Source organism: Oncorhynchus nerka, linkage group LG22 (genome assembly GCF_034236695.1).
Source record: "Oncorhynchus nerka isolate Pitt River linkage group LG22, Oner_Uvic_2.0, whole genome shotgun sequence".
NCBI lineage: Eukaryota > Metazoa > Chordata > Actinopteri > Salmoniformes > Salmonidae > Oncorhynchus > Oncorhynchus nerka.
Window position 1 is genome coordinate 96,780,554 of NC_088417.1, and position 22,135 is coordinate 96,802,688.

The 22,135-nt window shown below is 45.2% G+C and overlaps 1 protein-coding gene across 2 annotated transcripts; it reads right to left on the reverse strand.

Moving 5' to 3' along the window:
• Positions 1 to 2,074: 2,074 nt before the first annotated feature.
• On the reverse strand, positions 2,075 to 20,555 carry sdad1 (SDA1 domain containing 1). 2 transcript variants are annotated; one of them, XM_029628632.2, is made up of 19 exons: positions 20,354 to 20,555; positions 17,435 to 17,539; positions 17,056 to 17,154; positions 16,837 to 16,947; positions 16,545 to 16,717; positions 16,319 to 16,451; positions 16,100 to 16,201; positions 15,939 to 16,008; positions 15,723 to 15,826; positions 15,587 to 15,644; positions 14,932 to 15,067; positions 14,330 to 14,427; positions 13,959 to 14,035; positions 12,028 to 12,157; positions 11,732 to 11,826; positions 11,246 to 11,430; positions 3,215 to 3,299; positions 2,739 to 2,903; positions 2,075 to 2,301 (listed from the first exon to the last, which is right to left on the reverse strand). In XM_029628632.2, the coding sequence occupies exons 1-19, from the start codon at positions 20,453 to 20,455 to the stop codon at positions 2,254 to 2,256; spliced, it is 2,076 nt and encodes a 691-aa protein (XP_029484492.1). In that variant the 5' UTR covers positions 20,456 to 20,555; the 3' UTR covers positions 2,075 to 2,253. The 2 variants fall into 2 exon arrangements, with proteins under 2 accessions (XP_029484492.1, XP_029484493.1); XM_029628633.2 differs by lacking the exon at positions 20,354 to 20,555 and adding an exon at positions 17,982 to 18,220.
• Between the last annotated feature and the right edge of the window lie 1,580 nt (positions 20,556 to 22,135).

The window sequence follows — 22,135 nt, forward strand, 5'->3', positions numbered from 1 at the left end:
GCGGGGTGAGCAGGCCGTGGTTCGGGGGGCTGAGGTCCTTCCTGTGACCCCAGGTGTTGTAGATTTCCTGGAGGGCAGGCAGTGTGCCCTCAATTATGTGTTGTGCAGACTGCACCACCCTCTGTAGAGCCCTGCGTTCACGGATGGTGCAATTGCAGTACCAGGCGGTGATACAGCCCGACAGGATGCTCTCAATGGTGCATCTGTAAAAGTTTGTGAGGGTGTTAAGGGCCAAGCCAAATTTATTCAGACTCCTGAGGTTGAAGAGGCGCTGTTGCACCTTCTTCACCACACTATCTGTGTGGATGGGCCATTTCAGGTTGTCAGTGATGTGCAGGCTGAGGAACTTGGAGCTTTTCACCCTATTCACTGCTACCCTGTCAATGTGGATGGGGGCGTGCTTTCGCTACTGTCTCCTGTCGTCCACAATCGTCTCCTTCGTTTTGTTGACGTTGAGGGAGAGGTTATTTTCCTCCTAGACTACTGGTAAAACATTCATTCCATTCCAGTGCATTTGAAGAGTCTTGTTACAGTCACTGACCTTCAGAGTTTATCAAACAACTCTCTCCGAGAGTGAGAGAGGAAAAAGGGAGCGAGTGAGACCGCAGACAGAGAAGACTCATCAAGAAACAGAATGGAAAACAGAAACGGTCATTACCTATATTAAAGTATGGTGTTGTGATCGTGCCTGCCTCCACGCCGGGCGTGTGTGTAGACGTATTGACACGGAGGCATCATGCCCATACCAAGCACTGTGGAGATACTCGTCATGGTTATGCTACAGACAACACACCCAAAATAGACCCAAAACAACAAACGGACGGATTAGCCTCGCAGGATGACCGGCCCATGACCCTGTAATGACGAGACATGTTCACAGAGAACTAGAGGATCATGGGGGTGTAATGTGACGTAGGTATTGTTACCTGCTAATTTGAGAATTCACTAAATAAAATCTGTCTCTGTGTACTACATTTTGACCAGAGACCTATGGGCCCTAGTCAAAAGTAGTGCACTATGTAGGGAATAGGGTGCCATAGGGCTCTGGTCAAAAGTAGTGCACTATGTAGGGAATAGGGTTCCATAGGGCTCTGGTCTAAAGTAGTGCACTATGTAGGGAATAGGGTGCCATTTTGGACATGGCCTAAGTAAACCCAACCACAGGAGGTCCATGTCCCCATCTATCCAGTATTTGATGACGTTGGGAATGACTCCTCCAAGACAGCGACCCGTGATGATTATAGCCACCGCCTGCCTGTACAGAGAAGCCCAGGACCAGCAGGTAGACTGTGAGGGGGCATTTGAAGCCAAACTGGTACAGCAGTCCTACCAGGATAGCCCATGGCCTCGACGGTGCAGCCCAGAGGCAAGACTACCTGGGTCAGCAAGAACCATCTGGGGGTTTGAAGAACTGGGGGACTTCTATGAGTCTCTGTCCAACCGGGGGACTTCTATGAGTCTCTGCCCAACCGGGGGACTTCTATGAGTCTCTGCCCAACCGGGGGACTTCTATGAGTCTCTGCCCAACCGGGGGACTTCTATGAGTCTCTGTCCAACCGGGGGACTTCTATGAGTCTCTGTCCAACCGGGGGACTTCTATGAGTCTCTGCCCAACTGGGGGACTTCCGAGTCTCTGCCCAACCGGGGGACTTCTATGAGTCTCTGTCCAACCGGGGGACTTCTATGAGTCTCTGCCCAACTGGGGGACTTCCGAGTCTCTGCCCAACTGGGGCAAGTGCATCATAATATACGAACAGGAATGTTTGATTGAATTCTAAATACCAGTTAAGTGTGAATGAATTCCAGCTGAGAGAAGCATTACAACAACTCAAATCTGTCCTTACCTGTAGGGGTTGAAGGTGGCATCGTAATGAAGTGGACTGATCTGTCCGTATATTATATGCGTTTGTGTCCTGGAAATCTTGACATTTAAATCCTGTCTGCATTTATTTATTGTCTATCATGTCAGTCTAGAGGAGTTACATTTCATTTGTTGGCAGGAACATCATCTTCACATCAAAAGGTGTATGGAAATATGGAGCAAACTGAACAAAAATGCAAATAGGAGACCGAGTAAACGATAGACAGTAAATATTTTAATAGAAGGCAGTGTGATTACAGCCTACTACTTAAGAAGAAAAACAAGGACAGCCAGATTTAACACGTTAAAATGAACCATTCCCCATCTTCCTTTAACAGTCCAAGTTCAAGGAGCCATCATTTCCTTAGGAACCAGAGTCCACAGTGACATTGCTATTTGTATTGCTTCTTTCTCTTAATGAGTGCATCTCTTAGAGCAATCTGTATGGAGAGAGAGAGAGAGAGACAGAGAGAGAGAGAGACAGAGAGAGAGACAGATAGACAGAGAGAGAGAGAGAGAGAGAGACAGAGAGAGAGAGAGAGAGAGACAGAGAGAGAGAGAGAGAGAGAGAGAGAGAGAGAGAGAGAGAGACAGAGAGAGACAGAGAGAGAGACAGAGAGAGACAGAGAGAGAGATAGAGAGACAGAGAGAGAGAGAGACAGAGAGAGAGAGAGACAGAGAGAGAGAGACAGAGAGAGACAGAGAGAGAGAGAGACAGAGAGAGAGAGAGACAGAGAGAGAGAGAGACAGAGACAGAGAGAGAGAGAGAGAGAGAGAGAGAGAGAGAGAGAGAGAAATAGATGCAACATAGAGATAAATAATACTGACAAAAATACACATTTTCCAATTACGCTGAAAAAAAAAAAACTTCATGTACCTGTTTATCTCTGAAGGATCTCTTGTTCTTGGTCCGTACGTTTCGACTGTGTCTCATCATCCTGAAGTCTTTGTTCCTCTTCTTGTCCTTGTTGCTGGTGGAAGCGAACGGGTTCAGCTTCTCCTTCCTCTTCTTCACAAACTCCTTCCTATCCGAGCGGCCAGCCTACCATCAAAACAAAACCACATGATCTGCTGAAATCCTAAGAATACGATAATTAGTGAGAGAAGCACCCAGCGGGAAGAGGAAAATGGTGTACGTGTGTGTGTGTGTGTATGTATGTATGTATGTATGTATGTAGGATGTGTGTGTATATATATATATATATATACGTAGGTATGTATAAGTGAGTGCTGTTTTTTTGTGCTTTGTCTCTGTTGTTGTATCTCTTAATATGGGTGAAAAAATACTGTTAAAAATAAATAAAAAAGAATATGATAATTAGAATTCAGCACATTCTTGATTGAGATGGTCACCTGTGCAGTGGCGAGTCTTGATTCCTTGTCTGCCTTGGGTTTCTTGTGCAGCTTTTCAATGTCTCTCAAGGTAAGGATTTCCCCTCTGAAAACGATTTGACATGTTATTAGTTAAGATGCGCGCACACACACACACACACACACAAAATGGCAGTTAAACTATTTGCATGAGTGTTTATCACACGTATGCTTCATTTAGCTGGTACGAGGTAGACAGCGAACCGGATGTCATTGTTTTCAATGAGAGCACAACGGTAAATGCCATTGAGGCAGGCAGTGAATGCTTTCAGCCTCCACTAGGGCTGTCCTCCACTAGGGCTGTCCTCCACTAGGGCTGTCCTCCACTAGGGCTGTCCTCCACTGAATAAAAAAATCTTGGTCGACCGAGAGTCATCCGTTCTTTCGCCAAAATTCTAAAACGTGTATTTTTCCCCTATATTGACACATCCCGTGTTTTAATCAAATCAACTATATGCACTGAGCTTGTCTGATGCTTTAAAGCACACGGTTTGATGAAATAATGAAAAAGACACACAGAAGACTAAAGGGAATCCGACCGTAATTGATTTGTGTCAGGCTGGGCTCAGACTTGCTGTGCTGTGTAAAAAAAGACAGAGTGACTGTGTAACGTGCACCCGTTGTCGTTCTCTCCAGCTGTCTAAAAATAATCAACCGGGTCCAGGGGCCTCTAACTCAGCAATCCTCTCTTTTTCACTCTCTCGAAGCAACGGCCACCTCTACTAGCGCCCCGTCTAACCCAATCGCGTGATTATATGCAAATACAAGAGGCTGCGTTTTACCCAATCACATTGATCCAAATATCCTTTGTGGAACCTTTGGACAAGCAGGCAGAAAGAATCAGAAAGATTTGACAGCGGTTCAACTGTAAATATCACAGATAGAGGGAGCTTAGTTACCAGTATCTTTGTTAACATTTTTTGTTCAACAAAAAATAAAAAGTTGACTCCGAAAATCGTATATTCAAAGACGAGCGGGCGGAACAGTATTTATTCAACTAGCACAAAACCAATATGCCTGATATGCAGTGAGTCTGTAGCTCTGGTGATAAGTGACACATGTTAAGCGCCATTAAGACACGAGGCATAGTACATTGGATCAGATGTATCCCCTGAACATGGAGATCAGATCAAACAAGATTAACCAACTCAAATCCCAACACGAGAGATGCACCAAAGTCCTTGTCAATTCCCCCGACAGACCAACAACGTGAAATGGAGTGTTCTCACTGAGGATACCTTGGGTTTTTAGGAAAACACAAAACTTTTTCAGATGCTAAGATGGTACAAGAATGCGTGTGTGACGTTGCTTGACACCTTGCTTGAAGGTAAACAAAAACATCAAACAGAACCCACTGTCAGACTCCACAGCAATGAGGAGAACTGAAATATTAGCCAAAGACTTAACAACTTAAAGAGGCCATTCAGAATGCATTTCATTAGCTGTGGATGAATCGTACAGATAACACTGATAATGCCCAGCTTCTGATGTTAGTCAGATTTTATAACGAAACAAAGAAGGAATTCTGTGAGGAGCTGTAGGGCTTACCACACACAAAACACACACACACACACACACACACACACACACACACACACACACACACACACACACACACAGGGAGAGGATATCCATGATGCCATCAAAGAGATGCTGACAAAGGGGGAGAGATCTGAAGTCAGTGGTCTCCATCACCACAGATGGAGCTCCAGCCATGAGAGGAAGAGGGGGGGAGGACTGGTTGCACATTTGAAAGAGAACCAACCTGACCTGACATATCACTGCCTCATCCATCAATCTGTCCTGTGTGCCAGACTGGGAAAAGAGTACTCGGAGGTCATGACAACGATGATGAAACTGATCAACTTTTTGAGAGGCCGTAATCAACTGAATGTTAAGCTACAGTGAAGGGACAACAGTATGTCATATGATAACAGCAGTCCTGTCTTTCCAGAAGAAATCAGAGTTTTTCCAAGAATGTTCTCCAGAGAGAACTTGTTCACTTCCCCCAAAAAATGTTGGGGACAAACTCAAGAGGCAAGCATGTTCCAACCATGTTAACCATGCTGATTTCATCCAGAATCTGATAGATAACTTTAAGGCTCACTTTGATGACATCACTGTTGGAAGAGAACTGCTGCTGCTCATCCAGAACCCCTTCATGGGTCACAAATGTGACAAAAGTTGTCAGAAGAAGCAAAACAGATCTACAGATGGGTAGATGTTGCATCACTACAAATGGAGTTGATTCACATAGGTGTGAAGGAGCAGGCTGGTGATTGTGACCCAGTCACTTTCTGGGGGAAAGATGGTGCCTGCAGCTGATGTCTCTGTTCTCAAGACACCAGCACGGTACATCCTGACCATGTTTCGCCCCACATACAGCTGTGAATCAGCCTTCTCCACAATTAACTTTATTAACCTTCCGCTAAGGAGTTCCAAACATCTCTAACGGTCACCCCAGAGTGAGTTCCAAACATCTCTAACGGTCACCCCAGAGTGAGTTCCAAACATCTCTAACGGTCACCCCAGAGTGAGTTCCAAACATCTCTAACGGTCACCCCAGAGTGAGTTCCAAACATCTCTAACGGTCACCCCAGAGTGAGTTCCAAACATCTCTAATGTTCACCCCAGAGTGAGTTCCAAACATCTCTAATGTTCACCCCAGAGTGACGGTCTCCCCAGCGTGAGTTCCAAACATCTCTAACGGTCACCCCAGAGTGAGTTCCAAACATCTCTAATGTTCACCCCGGAGTGACGGTCTCCCCAGCGTGAGTTCCAAACATCTCTAACGGTCACCCCAGAGTGAGTTCCAAACATCTCTAACGGTCACCCCAGAGTGACGGTCTCCCCAGCGTGAGTTCCAAACATCTCTAACGGTCACCCCAGAGTGAGTTCCAAACATCTCTAATGTTCACCCCAGAGTGACGGTCTCCCCAGTGTGAGTTCCAAACATCTCTAACGGTCACCCCAGAGTGAGTTCCAAACATCTCTAACGGTCACCCCAGAGTGAGTTCCAAACATCTCTAATGTTCACCCCAGAGTGACGGTCTCCCCAGTGTGAGTTCCAAACATCTCTAGCGTTCACCCCAGCGTGAGTTCCAAACATCTCTAGCGTTCACCCCAGCGTGAGTTCCAAATATCTCTAGCGTTCACCCCAGCGTGAGTTCCAAACATCTCTAGCGTTCACCCCAGCGTGAGTTCCAAACATCTCTAGCGTTCTCCCCAGCGTGAGTTCCAAACATCTCTAGCGTTCACCCCAGCGTGAGTTCCAAACATCTCTAACGTTCACCCCAGCGTGAGTTCCAAACATCTCTAATGTTCACCCCAGTGTGAGTTCCAAACATCTCTAACGGTCTCCCCAGCGTGAGTTCCAAACATCTCTAGCGGTCACCCCAGAGTGAGTTCCAAACATCTCTAACGGTCACCCCAGCGTGAGTTCCAAACATCTCTAGCGGTCACCCCAGCGTGAGTTCCAAACATCTAACGCTCACCCCAGCGTGAGTTCCAAACATCTCTAGCGGTCACCCCAGAGTGAGTTCCAAACATCTCTAATGTTCACCCCAGAGTGACGGTCTCCCCAGTGTGAGTTCCAAACATCTCTAGCGTTCACCCCAGCGTGAGTTCCAAACATCTCTAGCGTTCACCCCAGCGTGAGTTCCAAATATCTCTAGCGTTCACCCCAGCGTGAGTTCCAAACATCTCTAGCGTTCACCCCAGCGTGAGTTCCAAACATCTCTAGCGTTCTCCCCAGCGTGAGTTCCAAACATCTCTAGCGGTCACCCCAGAGTGAGTTCCAAACATCTCTAGTGTTCACCCCAGCGTGAGTTCCAAACATCTCTAACGTTCACCCCAGCGTGAGTTCCAAACATCTCTAACGTTCACCCCAGCGTGAGTTCCAAACATCTCTAACGTTCACCCCAGCGTGAGTTCCAAACATCTCTAACGTTCACCCCAGCGTGAGTGGTTTTATGCACTCATAATGCACTCACTTTTCCAAAATCGTATTATTCCGCAACAGGACAGTTAGCAGGCAGTGCGTGTTAATTATCTATAGCGTGTGTTTCAACTTGTCAATATCAAATTATTTTCTAACAGTTTGAATTGAGGTGTGTTCCGCCTCCTCATTAATTCACATAGAGGTAGTCCATTTCAGCGTTGCGAACAATTTATGTTTGAGGATTTACTGAGCCAGAATAAACTTCTCTCTTCCAGGAGAACTCACCGCACTTCACTCATGTTTGCACAGATTACATTTACATTACATTTAAGTCATTTAGCAGACGCTCTTATCCAGAGCGACTTACAAATTGGTGCGTTCACCTTAAGACATCCATTGGAACAGCCACTTTACAATAGTGCATCTAAATATTTTAAGGGGGGTGAGAAGGATTACTTTATCCTATCCTAGGTATTCCTGAAAGAGGTGGGGTTTCAGGTGTCTCCGGAAGGTGGTGATTGACTCCGCTGTCCTGGCGTCGTGAGGGAGTTTGTTCCACCATTGGGGGGCCAGAGCAGCGAACAGTTTTGACTGGGCTGCGCAGGAACTGTACTTCCTCAGTGGTAGGGAGGCGAGCAGGCCAGAGGTGGATGAACGCAGTGCCCTTGTTTGGGTGTAGGGCCTGATCAGAGCCTGGAGGTACTGAGGTGCCGTTCCCCTCACAGCTCCGTAGGCAAGCACCATGGTCTTGTAGCGGATGCGAGCTTCAACTGGAAGCCAGTGGAGAGAGCGGAGGAGCGGGGTGACGTGAGAGAACTTGGGAAGGTTGAACACCAGACGGGCTGCGGCGTTCTGGATGAGTTGTAGGGGTTTAATGGCACAGGCAGGGAGCCCAGCCAACAGCGAGTTGCAGTAATCCAGACGGGAGATGACAAGTGCCTGGATTAGGACCTGCGCTGCTTCCTGTGTGAGGCAGGGTCGTACTCTGCGGATGTTGTAGAGCATGAACCTACAAGAACGGGCCACCGCCTTGATGTTAGTTGAGAACGACAGGGTGTTGTCCAGGATCACGCCAAGGTTCTTAGCGCTCTGGGAGGAGGACACAATGGAGTTGTCAACCGTGATGGCGAGATCATGGATCAGATCAAGGATGTGTATATATTTGCTCAGTCTTGAACATTTTCTTGCCACCGCTGGCGTTGCCTTCCTTGTTGTTTTCCTTACACACAACTACTTTGGACATGTGTGCGTTCCTATCAAAGTAACTTCCTTCTTTTATGTATATCGTGTTGCCGTTTCTACTGTAGGCGCATACAGTATATGAGCTTAATGTTTTTACAGTTTTTATTCACGTTTTCAATTATTGGTGACAGATAACACATTCTGATTATTGCATATATTGTAATGGCGCCATGTTTGTTGACATTATACAATGCATTCTGGGTGTCACGTAAACGTCTGTCAGACCAAAGATGTTTTTAATGGAGATGCAGGAATGGTTCACTCATCTTTCGGGTAAACTTACAGAAGTGAATGAAGGGAAGTGGACGATCGTAGACGACACACCCCCTTCAACATACATACTATAAACAGACCAAACTCATCTCGTCTTTGGCGGAAAAATACAAGCAAGGCGGCGAGTACAAACTACCCGTCATTACTTTCGATTTCTAGAAAGTGTTTTACTAAATTATTTTAATCAATGGTGAGCTCACACGTGATGTGATTAATTATAAATAGTAATTGCTATTGTCCCACAGTTGACAGTGCATGTCAGAGCAAAAACCAAAGCATGAGGTCAAAGGAAATTGTCCGTAGAGCTCTGAGACATGACTGTGCGTCAAGGCGCAGATCTGGGGAAAGGTACCAAAAAATGTCTGCAGTATTCAAGAACACAGTGGCCTCCATCATTCTTAAATGGAAGAAGTTTGGAACCACCAAGACTCTTCCTAGAGCTGGCTGGCCGGTCAAACTGAGCAATCGGGGGAAGGGCCTTGGTCAGGGAGGTGACCAAGAACTCGATGGTCACTCCGACAGAGCTCCAGAGTTCCTCTGTGGAGATGGGAGAACCTTCCAGAAGGACAACCATCTCTGCAGCACTCCACCAATCAGGCATTTATGGTAGAAGCCACTTCTCAGTAAAAGGCACATGACAGCCCGCTTAGAGTTTGGCAAAAGGCATCTAAAGGGACTCTGACCATGAGAAATAAGATTCTCTGGTCTGATGAAACCAAGATTTAACTCGTCACGTCTGGAGGAAAACAGGCACCGCTCATCACCTGACCACCATCCATACAGTGAAGCATAGTGGTGACATCATCATGCTGTAGGGATGTTTTTCAGCGGCAGGGAGAGCAGTCAGGATTGACGGAAAGATGAACAGAGCAGAGATCCTTGATGAAAAACTGCTCCAGAGTGCTCAGGACCTCAGGAGCTTTACCTTCCAACAGGACAACAACCCTAAGCACACAGTCAAGACAAAGCATTAGTGGCTTTGGGACAAGTCTCTGAACGTCCTCAAGTGGCCTAGCAAGAGTCCAGACTTGAACCCGATCGAACATCTGAAAATAGCTGTGCAGCGACGCTCCCCATCCAACCTGACAGAGCTTGAGAGGATCTGCAGAGAAGAATGGGAGAAACTCGCCAAATACAGGTGTGCCAAGCTTGTAGCGTCATACCCAAGAAGACTTAAGGCTGTAATCGCTGCCAAAGGTGCTTCAACAAAGTACTGAGTAAAGGGACTAAATACTTATGTAAATATGATATGTAATTTATTTTTAATACATTTGCAAAAATTTCTAAAAACCTGTTTTTGCTTTGTTATTATGGGGTATTGTGATGTCATTATGGGGTATTGTGATGTCATTATGGGGTATTGTGATGGTATTATGAGGTATTGTGTAGATTGAGGAGACATTTATTTGATCAATGTTAGAATAAGTCTGTTACGTAACAAAATGTGGAAAAAGTGAAGTGGTCTGAATACTTTCACAATGCGCTGTGTATATGTGGATGATTTATAAAGCCAGGCACACCTAACAGTTGGGCTATTGATTATAGATCTAATTAAAGCTGGGGTTCCCCCTCTCCTCTCTTTTCTTATTTTTACCTTTATTTAACCAGGCAAGTCAGTTAAGAACAAATTCTTATTTTCAATGACGGCCTAGGAACAGTGGGTTAACTGCCTGTTCAGGGGCAGAATGACAGATTTGTACCTTGTCAGCTCGGGGGTTTGAACTTGCAACCTTCCGGTTACTAGTCCAATGCTCTAACCACTAGGCTAAGCAACTCCACTGCTGCCTCCACCACATTGTTCTCAACACCAATATGCTGGGTAACTTTGCAATTACACACATAGCAACATGGTCTAGGAAAAAGGCTCCAAATCCACAGTGTGCTGATGTTTCAGAACCGCGGACAGCAACCGCTATCCAAAGCGGGAGAAAGCTCATTTGCCATAAAATAATATTGTTTTTATTAGTGTTGCACCATTGATCTTATGTAATATAACCACGTACAATTTCAGTAGCAAATGTCTTAAGAGTGATGGACAGTGCCATCCCCACGGCCTGGATCAGTCAGACAGGAGCCGATCAGATAGGTGTCAGACAGGAGCCGATCAGACAGGTGTCTCGTTCGACCACGTTTTTTTGCTACCGCTCGACTCAAGAAATCTTGGTCGACCAAACAATCGACCGGTCGACTAAACGGGGTTATCCCTAGCCGCCACGGTATACGGGACTTGCCGCCAGAGTTCAAATATTACAACTGTTTGCCGTAGCGTTGTTTTCTACCGGATGTTCATTCGCACTGTTTGTTTTACAGATATCACCATAGCAACGCATACCGCCGTGCTTTTTGCCGTCACCTTCTTCCTCTTCCTTGCTTCCTTGTCCCGTTATACCAACTGGTATGATGGTTTTTGCGTCCTTCGTCTAAACGCAGCATCAACGCATTTTAAACAAGATATTCCCACCAGGTAAAACATGGATCCACAAGTCGGCCCTGTTTTGAATTATATATATATATAAATCATAGGACCGGAGGTAAAATAACAAGAAAACAAGACTGACCTTTCACCATCATCATCTTCAACGATCTTCCTCTTCTGTCCCTTGCCCGGGGCAGCGTTGACCTCTTTAGCCATCTGAGCCAGACGGATCTTCTTGAAGTCGTCCTGAGTGAGGAGTCGACTGGAGCTGACCGCTGCTGCCTTGGCCTTCCTCTCCTCTGGATCCATAGTCTTCAGCTTCTCAGCCTGGGCGTGACACATACAATGGCCAATGAGAAGACGTTATTCACCAATAAGAACATGTTATTCACCAATCAGAACACTTAATCACCAGGGTAGTGTTCATTCGGAACTAAATGGCAGAAAACGGACAGAAACAGGGAAAGACAACCTTAACCTGTCCAATAAGAAGTGCTCATTTTAGTTTTCTGATACAAATTGTTTTGCTACGGTGTGCTCAATTGAACGCGAGCCACAGCCCAGATGTTCAAAATCAGGTCACCAACCCAGAACACCTAACGGACATGGGGTTGATGCAGAACCCTACCATTTCCACGGTGTCTTCATCAGAGGAGTGGTGAACATTGATCCATTCTCCGTCCTCATCATCATCACCGATACTGCTGGCACTCTCCCAGCCATCTAGAGATGAAGAGGAAACGCAGAGGAAGAAATGATCAAATAATCAATATTTAAACCTATTTTTTTCCACACAAAACATCATCTATTGCATCTTGGAAATACAGTCCTTGATAAATCCAAAATGAGTGTCCTTGCAGCAAAAACCAAATAAGTAAAAGTTTCCAGTTGTATAATAATGACTATACACGATCCAATCCTTACCACCGTCCCCCTCTTCTCCCTCCTCTTTCTCCTCCACCTCCAGAACCTCTGCTCCAGGGATGTAGGTCTTGGCCCCCATCTCGCCATAGTCCTGGATCTTAGCCTCGGTAGACAACTCTGTGGGCCGACCCTAGTAAACAACGCAATGGTTAAGTTATCAGTTAGCGCAGCCTCCATGACATTTCACAGCACCTCAGCCCTGGGGGACTTTCACACAGAGGAACCAACCCCGAGAGTCCTCTCAACCCCGAGAGGACTTCCACACAGAGGAGGAGGAGCCTAGCATACCTCAAGCCTGAGAGGACTTCCACACAGAGGAGGAGGAGCCTAGCTTACCTCAACCCCGAGAGGACTTCCACACAGAGGAGCCTAGCATACCTCAACCCTGAGAGGACTTCCACACAGAGGAGGAGCCTAGCATACCTCAACCCTGAGAGGACTACCACACAGAGGAGGAGGAGCCTAGCTTACCTCAGCCCTGAGAGGACTTCCACACAGAGGAGGAGGAGCCTAGCTTACCTCAGCCCTGAGAGGACTTCCACACAGAGGAACCACCTAGCATACCTCAGCCCCGAGAAGACTTCCACACAGAGGAACCACCTAGCATACCTCAGCCCTGAGAGGACTTCCACAGAGGAACCATCTAGCATACCTCAACCCTGAGAGGACTACCACACAGAGGAACCACCTAGCATACCTCAACCCTGAGAGGACTTCCACATAGAGGAGGAGCCTAGCATACCTCAACCCTGAGAGGACTTCCACATAGAGGAGGAGGAGCCTAGCATACCTCAACCCTGAGAGGACTTCCACATAGAGGAGGAGGAGCCTAGCATACCTAAACCCTGAGAGGACTTCAACACAGAGGAGGAGGAGCCTAGCATACCTCAGCCCTGAGAGGACTTCCACACAGAGGAGGAGGAGCCTAGCATACCTCAGCCCTGAGAGGACTTCCACATAGAGGAGGAGGAGCCTAGCATACCTCAGCCCTGAGAGGACTTCCACACAGAGGAGGAGGAGCCTAGCATACCTCAGCCCTGAGAGGACTTCCACACAGAGGAGGAGGAGCCTAGCATACCTCAGCCCTGAGAGGACTTCCACACAGAGGAGGAGCCTAGCATACCTCAGCCCTGAGAGGACTTCCACACAGAGGAGGAGCCTAGCATACCTCAGCCCTGAGAGGACTTCCACACAGAGGAGGAGCCTAGCATACCTCAGCCCTGAGAGGACTTCCACACAGAGGAGGAGCCTAGCATACCTCAGCCCTGAGAGGACTTCCACACAGAGGAGGAGGAGCCTAGCATACCTCAGCCCTGAGAGGACTTCCACACAGAGGAGGAGCCTAGCATACCTCAGCCCTGAGAGGACTTCCACACAGAGGAGGAGCCTAGCATACCTCAGCCCTGAGAGGACTTCCACACAGAGGAGGAGGAGCCTAGCATACCTCAGCCCTGAGAGGACTTCCACACAGAGGAGGAGGAGCCTAGCATACCTCAACCCTGAGAGGACTTCCACACAGAGGAGGAGCCTAGCATACCTCAGCCCTGAGAGGACTTCCACACAGAGGAGGAGCCTAGCATACCTCAGCCCTGAGAGGACTTCCACACAGAGGAGGAGCCTAGCATACCTCAGCCCTGAGAGGACTTCCACACAGAGGAGGAGCCTAGCATACCTCAGCCCTGAGAGGACTTCCACACAGAGGAGGAGCCTAGCATACCTCAGCCCTGAGAGGACTTCCACACAGAGGAGGAGGAGCCTAGCATACCTCAGCCCTGAGAGGACTTCCACACAGAGGAGGAGCCTAGCATACCTCAGCCCTGAGAGGACTTCCACACAGAGGAGGAGGAGCCTAGCATATGGGCGAGGGAGGGAGAAACATGACGATGTTGAGATCATTCTAAATGTATATTACATTGGTCTCAGCAACATACCCTGTCTCTCTTATGCAGCATCTTTGGATCCAGGCTTCTGAAGAGCTGAATGAGTCCTCTGGCAGACATCATCACATCTAAAAATAAAGACATAAAAAAAAAACTCATTGAAACCCTTTGAACCGTGCTTCTACACCTGCATTGCTTGCTGTTTGGGGTTTTAGGCTGGGTTTCTGTACAGCACTTTGAGATATCAGCTGATGTACGAAGGGCTAAATAAATACATTTGATTTGATTTGAATTATTTTAATTATGACACGTGATGAATAATCTCTTGTAGCCACATGGTTAAAGAGAAAAAGATTCAAAACAGACATGTTAGCCTACTTCCTGTAAGGACAGACTACTTCCTGTAAGGACAGACTACTTACTCTTGTCTTTGTGCATCTTGTACTGAGCCAGGTCCTGAAGCAGCTCTTCTGTGATGGCTAGGGGACAACGAGCTGCCACCTCCTTGATGGCATTGATGCTGTACAAAAAGCAAGTCGCACACTCTGTTACTCCATATATCCATGTTATTAACCAATAACTGATGCTGTACAAATCTCAACTGTATACAACAGTGTTATATACAGTAGCCATGGTAACAATCACATGCAGAAGGTGAGTGGCTTTACAATGGCCATCCAACCAGGTTAGAGGAATCATAGGTGTGAGGGACTTTACAATGGCCATCCAACCAGGTTACAGAGGAATCATAGGTGTGAGGGACTTTACAATGGCCATCCAACCAGGTTAGAGAGGAATCATAGGTGTGAGGGACTTTACAATGGCCATCCAACCAGGTTAGAGGAATCATAGGTGTGAGGGACTTTACAATGGCCATCCAACCAGGTTAGAGAGGAATCATAGGTGTGAGGGACTTTACAATGGCCATCCAACCAGGTTAGAGAGGAATCATAGGTGTGAGGGACTTTACAATGGCCATCCAACCAGGTTAGAGAGGAATCATAGGTGTGAGTGACTCCCTTACCCAACACACATCACCTCTCCCGAGTTCCTGTCTGTCACAAAGTTATTGGCTATGGTCATGATGACCGGCTGGATGATCTCAGGTGGAACTAGTTGATGGGAGGACTGGGCAGCACACAGTAGTATCTTGGTGACCTCTGGAGAAGAAAGAAAAACAAATATTATTTTCAACTCGGAAGTTCTATTAAAACTCAACATGACTAACTGCACGCTTGTTTTCAATGACTGAGCTGAGCCCTTTCTTAAAACATACATCTTTGATGGGGCTGGGAGAGAGAAAAAAAAAACACTGTACAGTCTTCACTGACATTTTCAACCTCTCCCTGACCGAGTCTGTAATAGCTACACGTTTCAAGAAGACCCCCATAAGTCCCTGTGCCCTAGAAAGCGAAGGTAACCTGCCTATATGACTACCGGCCCCAGTAGCACTCACATCAGTAGCCATGAAGTGTTTTGAAAAGCTGGTCATGGCTCACATCCACACCATCATCCCTGAAACACTAGACCCACTCCAATCACTGCTGTTGCTCAGAGCTTACCTCAAATCAAATCAAATGTATTTATATAGCCCTTCGTACATCAGCTGATATCTCAAAGTGCTGTACAGAAACCCAGCCTAAAACCCCAAACAGCAAGCAATGCAGGTGTAAAAGTACCTCTTTGATGGGGCTGAATGAACCGCTGTACGAAGGGGTAGTAGTTGAAGAGAAAGAGCTGTGGGAATAGAAATAACGACGTGAATGTCTTTTTTACATTGTAGAATAATTGCACTTGTTCATATCATTTTCTTACCTCATGAATCCCAACTAGTCGGGATATTAGTTCCATCATCATGATCTTCACCTCAAAACGCTCATTAGAGTCTTCCAACTGCTTTAGTAGCTTCTCTGAAAAGTCTGCAAAATATTTCATATTTCTTAGGAAAAACCAGAATATAGAGAGACATAAAACAAGCTCCAGATCTTGTTTAGTTTATAAGCGTGTGCTTTTGAGGGTGACCATACATACCTTGAGGATCATGAATCAAGTGGATGGCAGAGAAATTGAAAACCTCTACCTTCTTCTTCTTCTTGTGTTTCTGTGAATCATCAAGATGTATTAACTAACAACCAACCCGACAAAAACAATTGCCAGTTAAAGTCTATCTTCAGTAAAAACTCTCAGCGTACCTTAAGGACCTTCATGGCCTTCTCCATCTTCTTCTTGTTCTTGGACGTCTTCCTCCCTGTAGAGTACCTCACCATCAGGTCTCTAGCCGACGGACCTTCCTCCTGGAGATAAGAGACTGGCTTAGACCCGACAGAGCAAGAAGGTCTCTCCTCCAATCAAATCAAAATGTTACCCAGCCCCCCCCCCCCCCTCCACTATGTGGTGTGGTGAACACATGCCTCCGATTCTGAATCACTCTCCCTCTTCTCATCTTCATCTTTACCCAGGAAGAACTTCATGCCTGCCACGAGGATCTTTGTGACTTTGGAGAAACATGCTGTCGTGATCACGTTAACAGTTTTGGCGTCATTCCTGTGACGGAAAACAAGGAAATAAAAAAAATATGTATATCAGGCGACGTGTTTTTGAAGATACTTTAGCACAGAGCCAAGGCATGTAACTTACCAGATGTTCCTCTTGTACAACTCAATCATGACATCTAGCGAGATCTTGGCTGCTAGAGGATTGCTGTCTCTCAGCATGGTGTACATGAAGTTCTGTAATGTTGTGTTGACTTTGTTGTTCTTGTGTTTGGAGTTGATGTTTTTTATGTCATGGACAATGTGCGAGTACAGCGTCTGGGAAGAGATGAACAGGAGACTAAGCGAGAGGCAGACCGTGACGGACACTGTAGACAGACCATAGACATGGAATAACAATATCGTTGTGCAGAGAGACAGAGACACTCCGGGCTCACCTTCCTGAGGAGCTTGTCGTGACAGCGCAGCAACTCAAAGAACAGCTCCAGAAGACCGGTAGGGTTAATCAGATCTTTGTTCCTCAGCAGAATCAGGGCTTTGCAGAATGTCTGAGCGAGTGAGAAACACGCAAATAAAACAACAACACATTAAATACACTTATTTTTAACAGCTGACAAGGGTGAGAAAATATCTGTTAAATGATTTGTTCTCTTTACCATCCGTAGATCAGGCTCGAGGACTGTGTGATGATTCATAAGGATCTCAGTCAACTCCTGAGGGAAGGAGGCAAGTTGCTGCAGATAGCAGTGTCCAACCTGGAACAGGACAACAATGGATTTAGTTTGATATAGCTTCCCATCAGGATTAACATCAGCAGTGTACTTGTGTCTACAGTTGGTGATCTATAAATAATGGACAGTTTATGGTTTCCAATAAGACCCACAAATACAGCAGGCCTATAGATATCTCCTGATTTGAGATACCTTCGACCCCCAACTAGGGTAATTATATATATATTTTTATATCCAAATGATTATTAATATAATGAATTTGGCATAATATTTATAGGACTAGATTTGAGAGTGATGATCGTACCTGAGCCAGGAACATGACCAGATCTGCCAGCTCCTTGTTGGGTTTGTCAGGCTGGAGTTTGAAGATCTGGACATTGGACTGGTAGTGTCGATATTGTTGCAGAAACTGTAGATTAGAAATTAAAACGATCTTCGTGAAAAACATGTACTCAAATCAGCAGGAATTGACATAGCTAGCCTCTCCCGATTCAGAGTTTGGACAGGATAAACATCCACTCTCGTCTCTAATATATAGGGTCCAAAACTTTTGAACAGTCCTTTTATAAATCAGAAGAATGTTGAGTAAACTTAATCTGAATTTACTCCATCTGTTGTCCGCTGATTTCGTCCTTATAACCAGCGCAGTATTACAGTCTGATGTATTACTACTATGACATAGCTAGCTAGCTAAATAGTCACTGACTGTATAAAATATGTAACCAGGCCTACGAAGCTCTTCGTCACGTATACAGTTAAACAGTAAGTTCAGTTATTTTAACAGTAATGTTCAGTCTTCGCTCGTTCCATAGCGATAGCTTGTGAGTATTTTGCCCGACTCGTTGCTGTACCCGTCTTGTCAGCACGCTATCCGTAAATCCGTAGATAGTTCCGATGGAAACATTGTTGTTTGCGTCGCCGAGCAGTTCCCAAGACAACATTAAATCCAATTGTTTGATGCCACCCCCCCACACTCCAAATCAAAACCAAACATGGATGTCAATGTTTGCGCTCACATGCTCCATTCTACTTCCTGTCTACAGCAGCATGTTGGTGAATGTATTGCGATAGACAGGCAAACAGGTGTGAAACAACAACAGGTGTGTGATTAGAAACTGTTTGTTTTGAAGGGGGTGGTAGCATTAAATAATTTGATTTAATACTTTCTTTGGCACTGCTTGGCAATGCAAAGGACAATGTTTCCATTAGAACTAGCCTAGGCACTGGTCGTCACTAGTTACCACAGCCACAAAGTCATAAACCCTGCCTATTTCTACAATTTATCTCGTTAAAATCTCATTTTAAACCTAACCTCAGCTCTCAAACTTCAGGCGGGATTCTGCCTGCTCCCTACAGTTATCAGCCATTCGCGTCGCCCACAACTGCCTCACGTGAACTACTTTTCTAAACATCAGTATGTTACCATGGTTACTCCACGACATCAGTCTGAAACAAGTAGCTTGTAAAAAAAAAGACTCATTAGTCTCTACAAGCCAGAATGTTGAATAAAACGATCAACTTTGACGGTTGTCTGTGCTGTTGGTTCTTTTGGCGGTAGGAAGTGAAGATAAAAATGTCCACAAGAAAGTGTTATTAGCCCAACATTTTGGTGCGCAGGTAAGTATATGGCTGTGTCGGCTTGTAAATCCAGTGAATATCTTCATTCACGTGATGCACAATATGTAAACAATAGCCGAATGTATCCAAATGTCAATCGAATCGCGTTTCCTCACAATCAACTAGAAGTGTTTGTCAGCTCGGGGATTTGAACTTGCAACCTTTCGGTTACTAGTCCAATGCTCTGACCACTAGGCTACCCTGCCGCCTCTACAATCTAACCACTAGGCTACTCTGCTGCCTCTACACTCTAACCACTGGGCTACCCTAACGCCCCCGCCTGTAGGGAACTGTTTCCCCACAGGTCTGTTAAAAACAGAGGGCATGTGTTCCACAGGTGGGAGCAAATTACAGTGTCTTTTGAGGGGCCGTTCCTGGAATGTCCATATGTACAGTCGTGGCCAAAATTTTGATAATGACACAAATATTAATTTTCACAAAGTCTGCTGCCTCAGTTTGTATGATGGCAATTTGCATATACTCCAGAATGTTATGAAGAGTGATCCGATGAATTGCAATTAATAGCAAAGTCCCTCTTTGCCATGCAAATGAACTGAACTCCCCGGACCTTAATCCCACTGAGAACTTGTGGACAAACAAAACCCCACAAATTCTGACAAACTCCAAGCATTGATTATGCAAGAATGGGCTGCCATCAGTCAGGATGTGGCCCAGAAGTTAATTGACAGCATGCCAGGGCAGATTGCAGAGGTCTTGAAAAAGAAGGGTCAACACTACAAAGAATGACTCTTTGCATCAACATGTAATTGTCAATAAAAGCCTTTGACACTTGTGAAATGCGTGTAATTACACTTATGTATTCCATAGTAACATCAGACAAAAATATATAATGACACTGAGGTAGCAGACTTTTTGAAGATTAATATTTGTGTCGTTCTCATAACTTTTGGCCACGACTGTAGGAACACCCCGAATTGCGGACTGCAGTTGCACACTATTGCCGCATCCAGCCACGGGTGTGCAACTTAAGTTTTCCGAAAATGTGATGGAAAATTGTGTTTTATTAAGATCGTGCACACCCCCCCCCGGCGGGTCGCCATTAAAGCTATGTCTTTAAAGCTTGAATGGAGGATGCGTTATGTACGAGCCGGTTCATGGGGGACGAGTGTATTATCCGGAATGCACCTCAATCAAAGACATGCAGATCTAGAGGCTACGTCAAAACCGTCTACGGAAAACATACGGTCTAACGCGGGACACGTGCTGCTAAAAGATGTACAACAACCGGTCGGGCGATGTCTCGCAAGCTGTGTCGCTATTGACTGCCATTAAGGCACAGTTTATTAATACATTAGATAATGAATAAAGGCTGTCTAAAACTGGCCTAAGATAGAACTAGATAGCTGGCTAGCTAGCGTTAGCTATATAGTAATGCGATCAAATATAGTAATTTCTAGCTAATTAACGTTAGCAATATAGTTATATGATTCCTTACTTCATTAATTGATCCCACAACATAGTTTACTTGCTAATGTTAGTTCAGTGTAAAGCAGATAACTAGCAAGTTAGCCAACTAGTTTGTTTACTAGTCAAACTAACGTTAGCTAGTTGGCATGCGTTACCTAGCTACGTTTTATACACTCACTTCTTCCGTGTACGACTGTGGATCTCTCTTGATCAGGTTCTGCAATTGCGGCAGATTGGTTGGCAATTTGTTGTTGTGTCGACCGGACATTATTTTATTCATTTTCGGTATTAAAAGAAATGTCTCTATTATAAATATGTTATCAAAATACCAACGTGGCTCACTGGTAGATCGCCATTTTTTCCAGACACAGAACGGAACGTAACGAGGGACAAACGAAGTGGCAGTGAAACGCGTTGCCAAAAGCCAGTGAATTCGGAGGAAATCAAATATTGCCGGCACTAGTGTTGTGCAAAGAAGGATATTGAAATCAAGGTCCTTACATAACCCACTTAAAAAATGTTACATTATGATGTAGAACCATTTTCAATACAGTACTGTTTTGAACATCTAGATAGGAAATCATCATAAGCCACACCCAAATCAAATTTATAACCGATGGCTGATGGCATACATCAGATTCTAGCCTATTGAAACAGACAGAGCAGACCCCCCCCCTCCCCAAACCCCCCTGCTGCACACCTGAACCTTATTTAGATTTGGATTGGGGTCGGTGATGTACATGTGAGGTCATTTGAATAGGTTGATCTAATCTAATTTTATTTGTTACATGCGCCAAATACTATAAGAATATTTTGAAGATAAATACACAACTGAGAGGATGAGAGGACTGAAAACTAGAGTACTAATGGTCAATAGGGAATTGTAAATAGGAGTTGTGTTTCAGTTCAACATCTGTTTAGAATCTGTGGAATGTCACTCCTGAACTCAGAGCGACGTGTGCTATGCTCTGTACATTGAGTCGGGAGCAGGATACTTGTTATTTGGCCGTTGGCCAGTTGTACTGCAAGGACTTGTGATTGGTCAACCCCAGGCTAGGGTGGGGGGTTAAATGGAATCCTATTCCTTTGTTCGGTGGAGAAAAGCTGAGGACAGGGGAGACTGAACATCTACCTCCCAGCATAACATCTTGATTTGTCCTCTCTGAATAAACCTATTTGTCTCCCCCTGATTTGCTTTGGAGTTTGTGTTATTGATGTTATTGAAGAATAACATAATTTGCTAACATTACTTACAAGCCCTTAACCAACAATGCAGTTCAAGAAATAGTTAAGAAAATATTTACTAAATAAACTAAAGTAGAAAATATCAATAACGAGGCTATATACTGGGGGTACTGGTACCGAGTCAATGTGGAGGCTATATACTGGGGGTACTGGTACCGAGTCAATGTGGAGGCTATATACTGGGGGTACTGGTACCGAGTCAATGTGCAGGGGTACAGGTTAGTCGAGGTCATTTGTACATGTAGGTAGAGGAATCAATTCTCAATTACAACATGGTCCTAGAAATATAAAGCCTCCTACTTTCATATCACATCAAAATACACACTTAAGTGTTGCTTTTGTCCAGCTCCTTGCGCGAGCCAGACGTGTATAACCATAACGGACCTTTTTGTAACCTTATTTAACCTTTTCTGCTGCTTTTGAGACACGGTTCAATCCCAACCCCTGGGCACTACTTCTTTTTTATTTTTTTTATTTTTTATTTCACCTTTATTTAACCAGGTAGGCTAGTTGAGAACAAGTTCTCATTTGCAACTGCGACCTGGTCAAGATAAAGCATAGCAGTGTGAGCAGACAACACAGAGTTACACATGGAGTAAACAATTAACAAGTCAATAACACAAAAGGAAGAAAAAAAAGGGGAGTCTCTATACATTGTGTGCAAAAGGCATGAGGTAGGCGAATAATTACAATTTTGCAGATTAACACTGGAGTG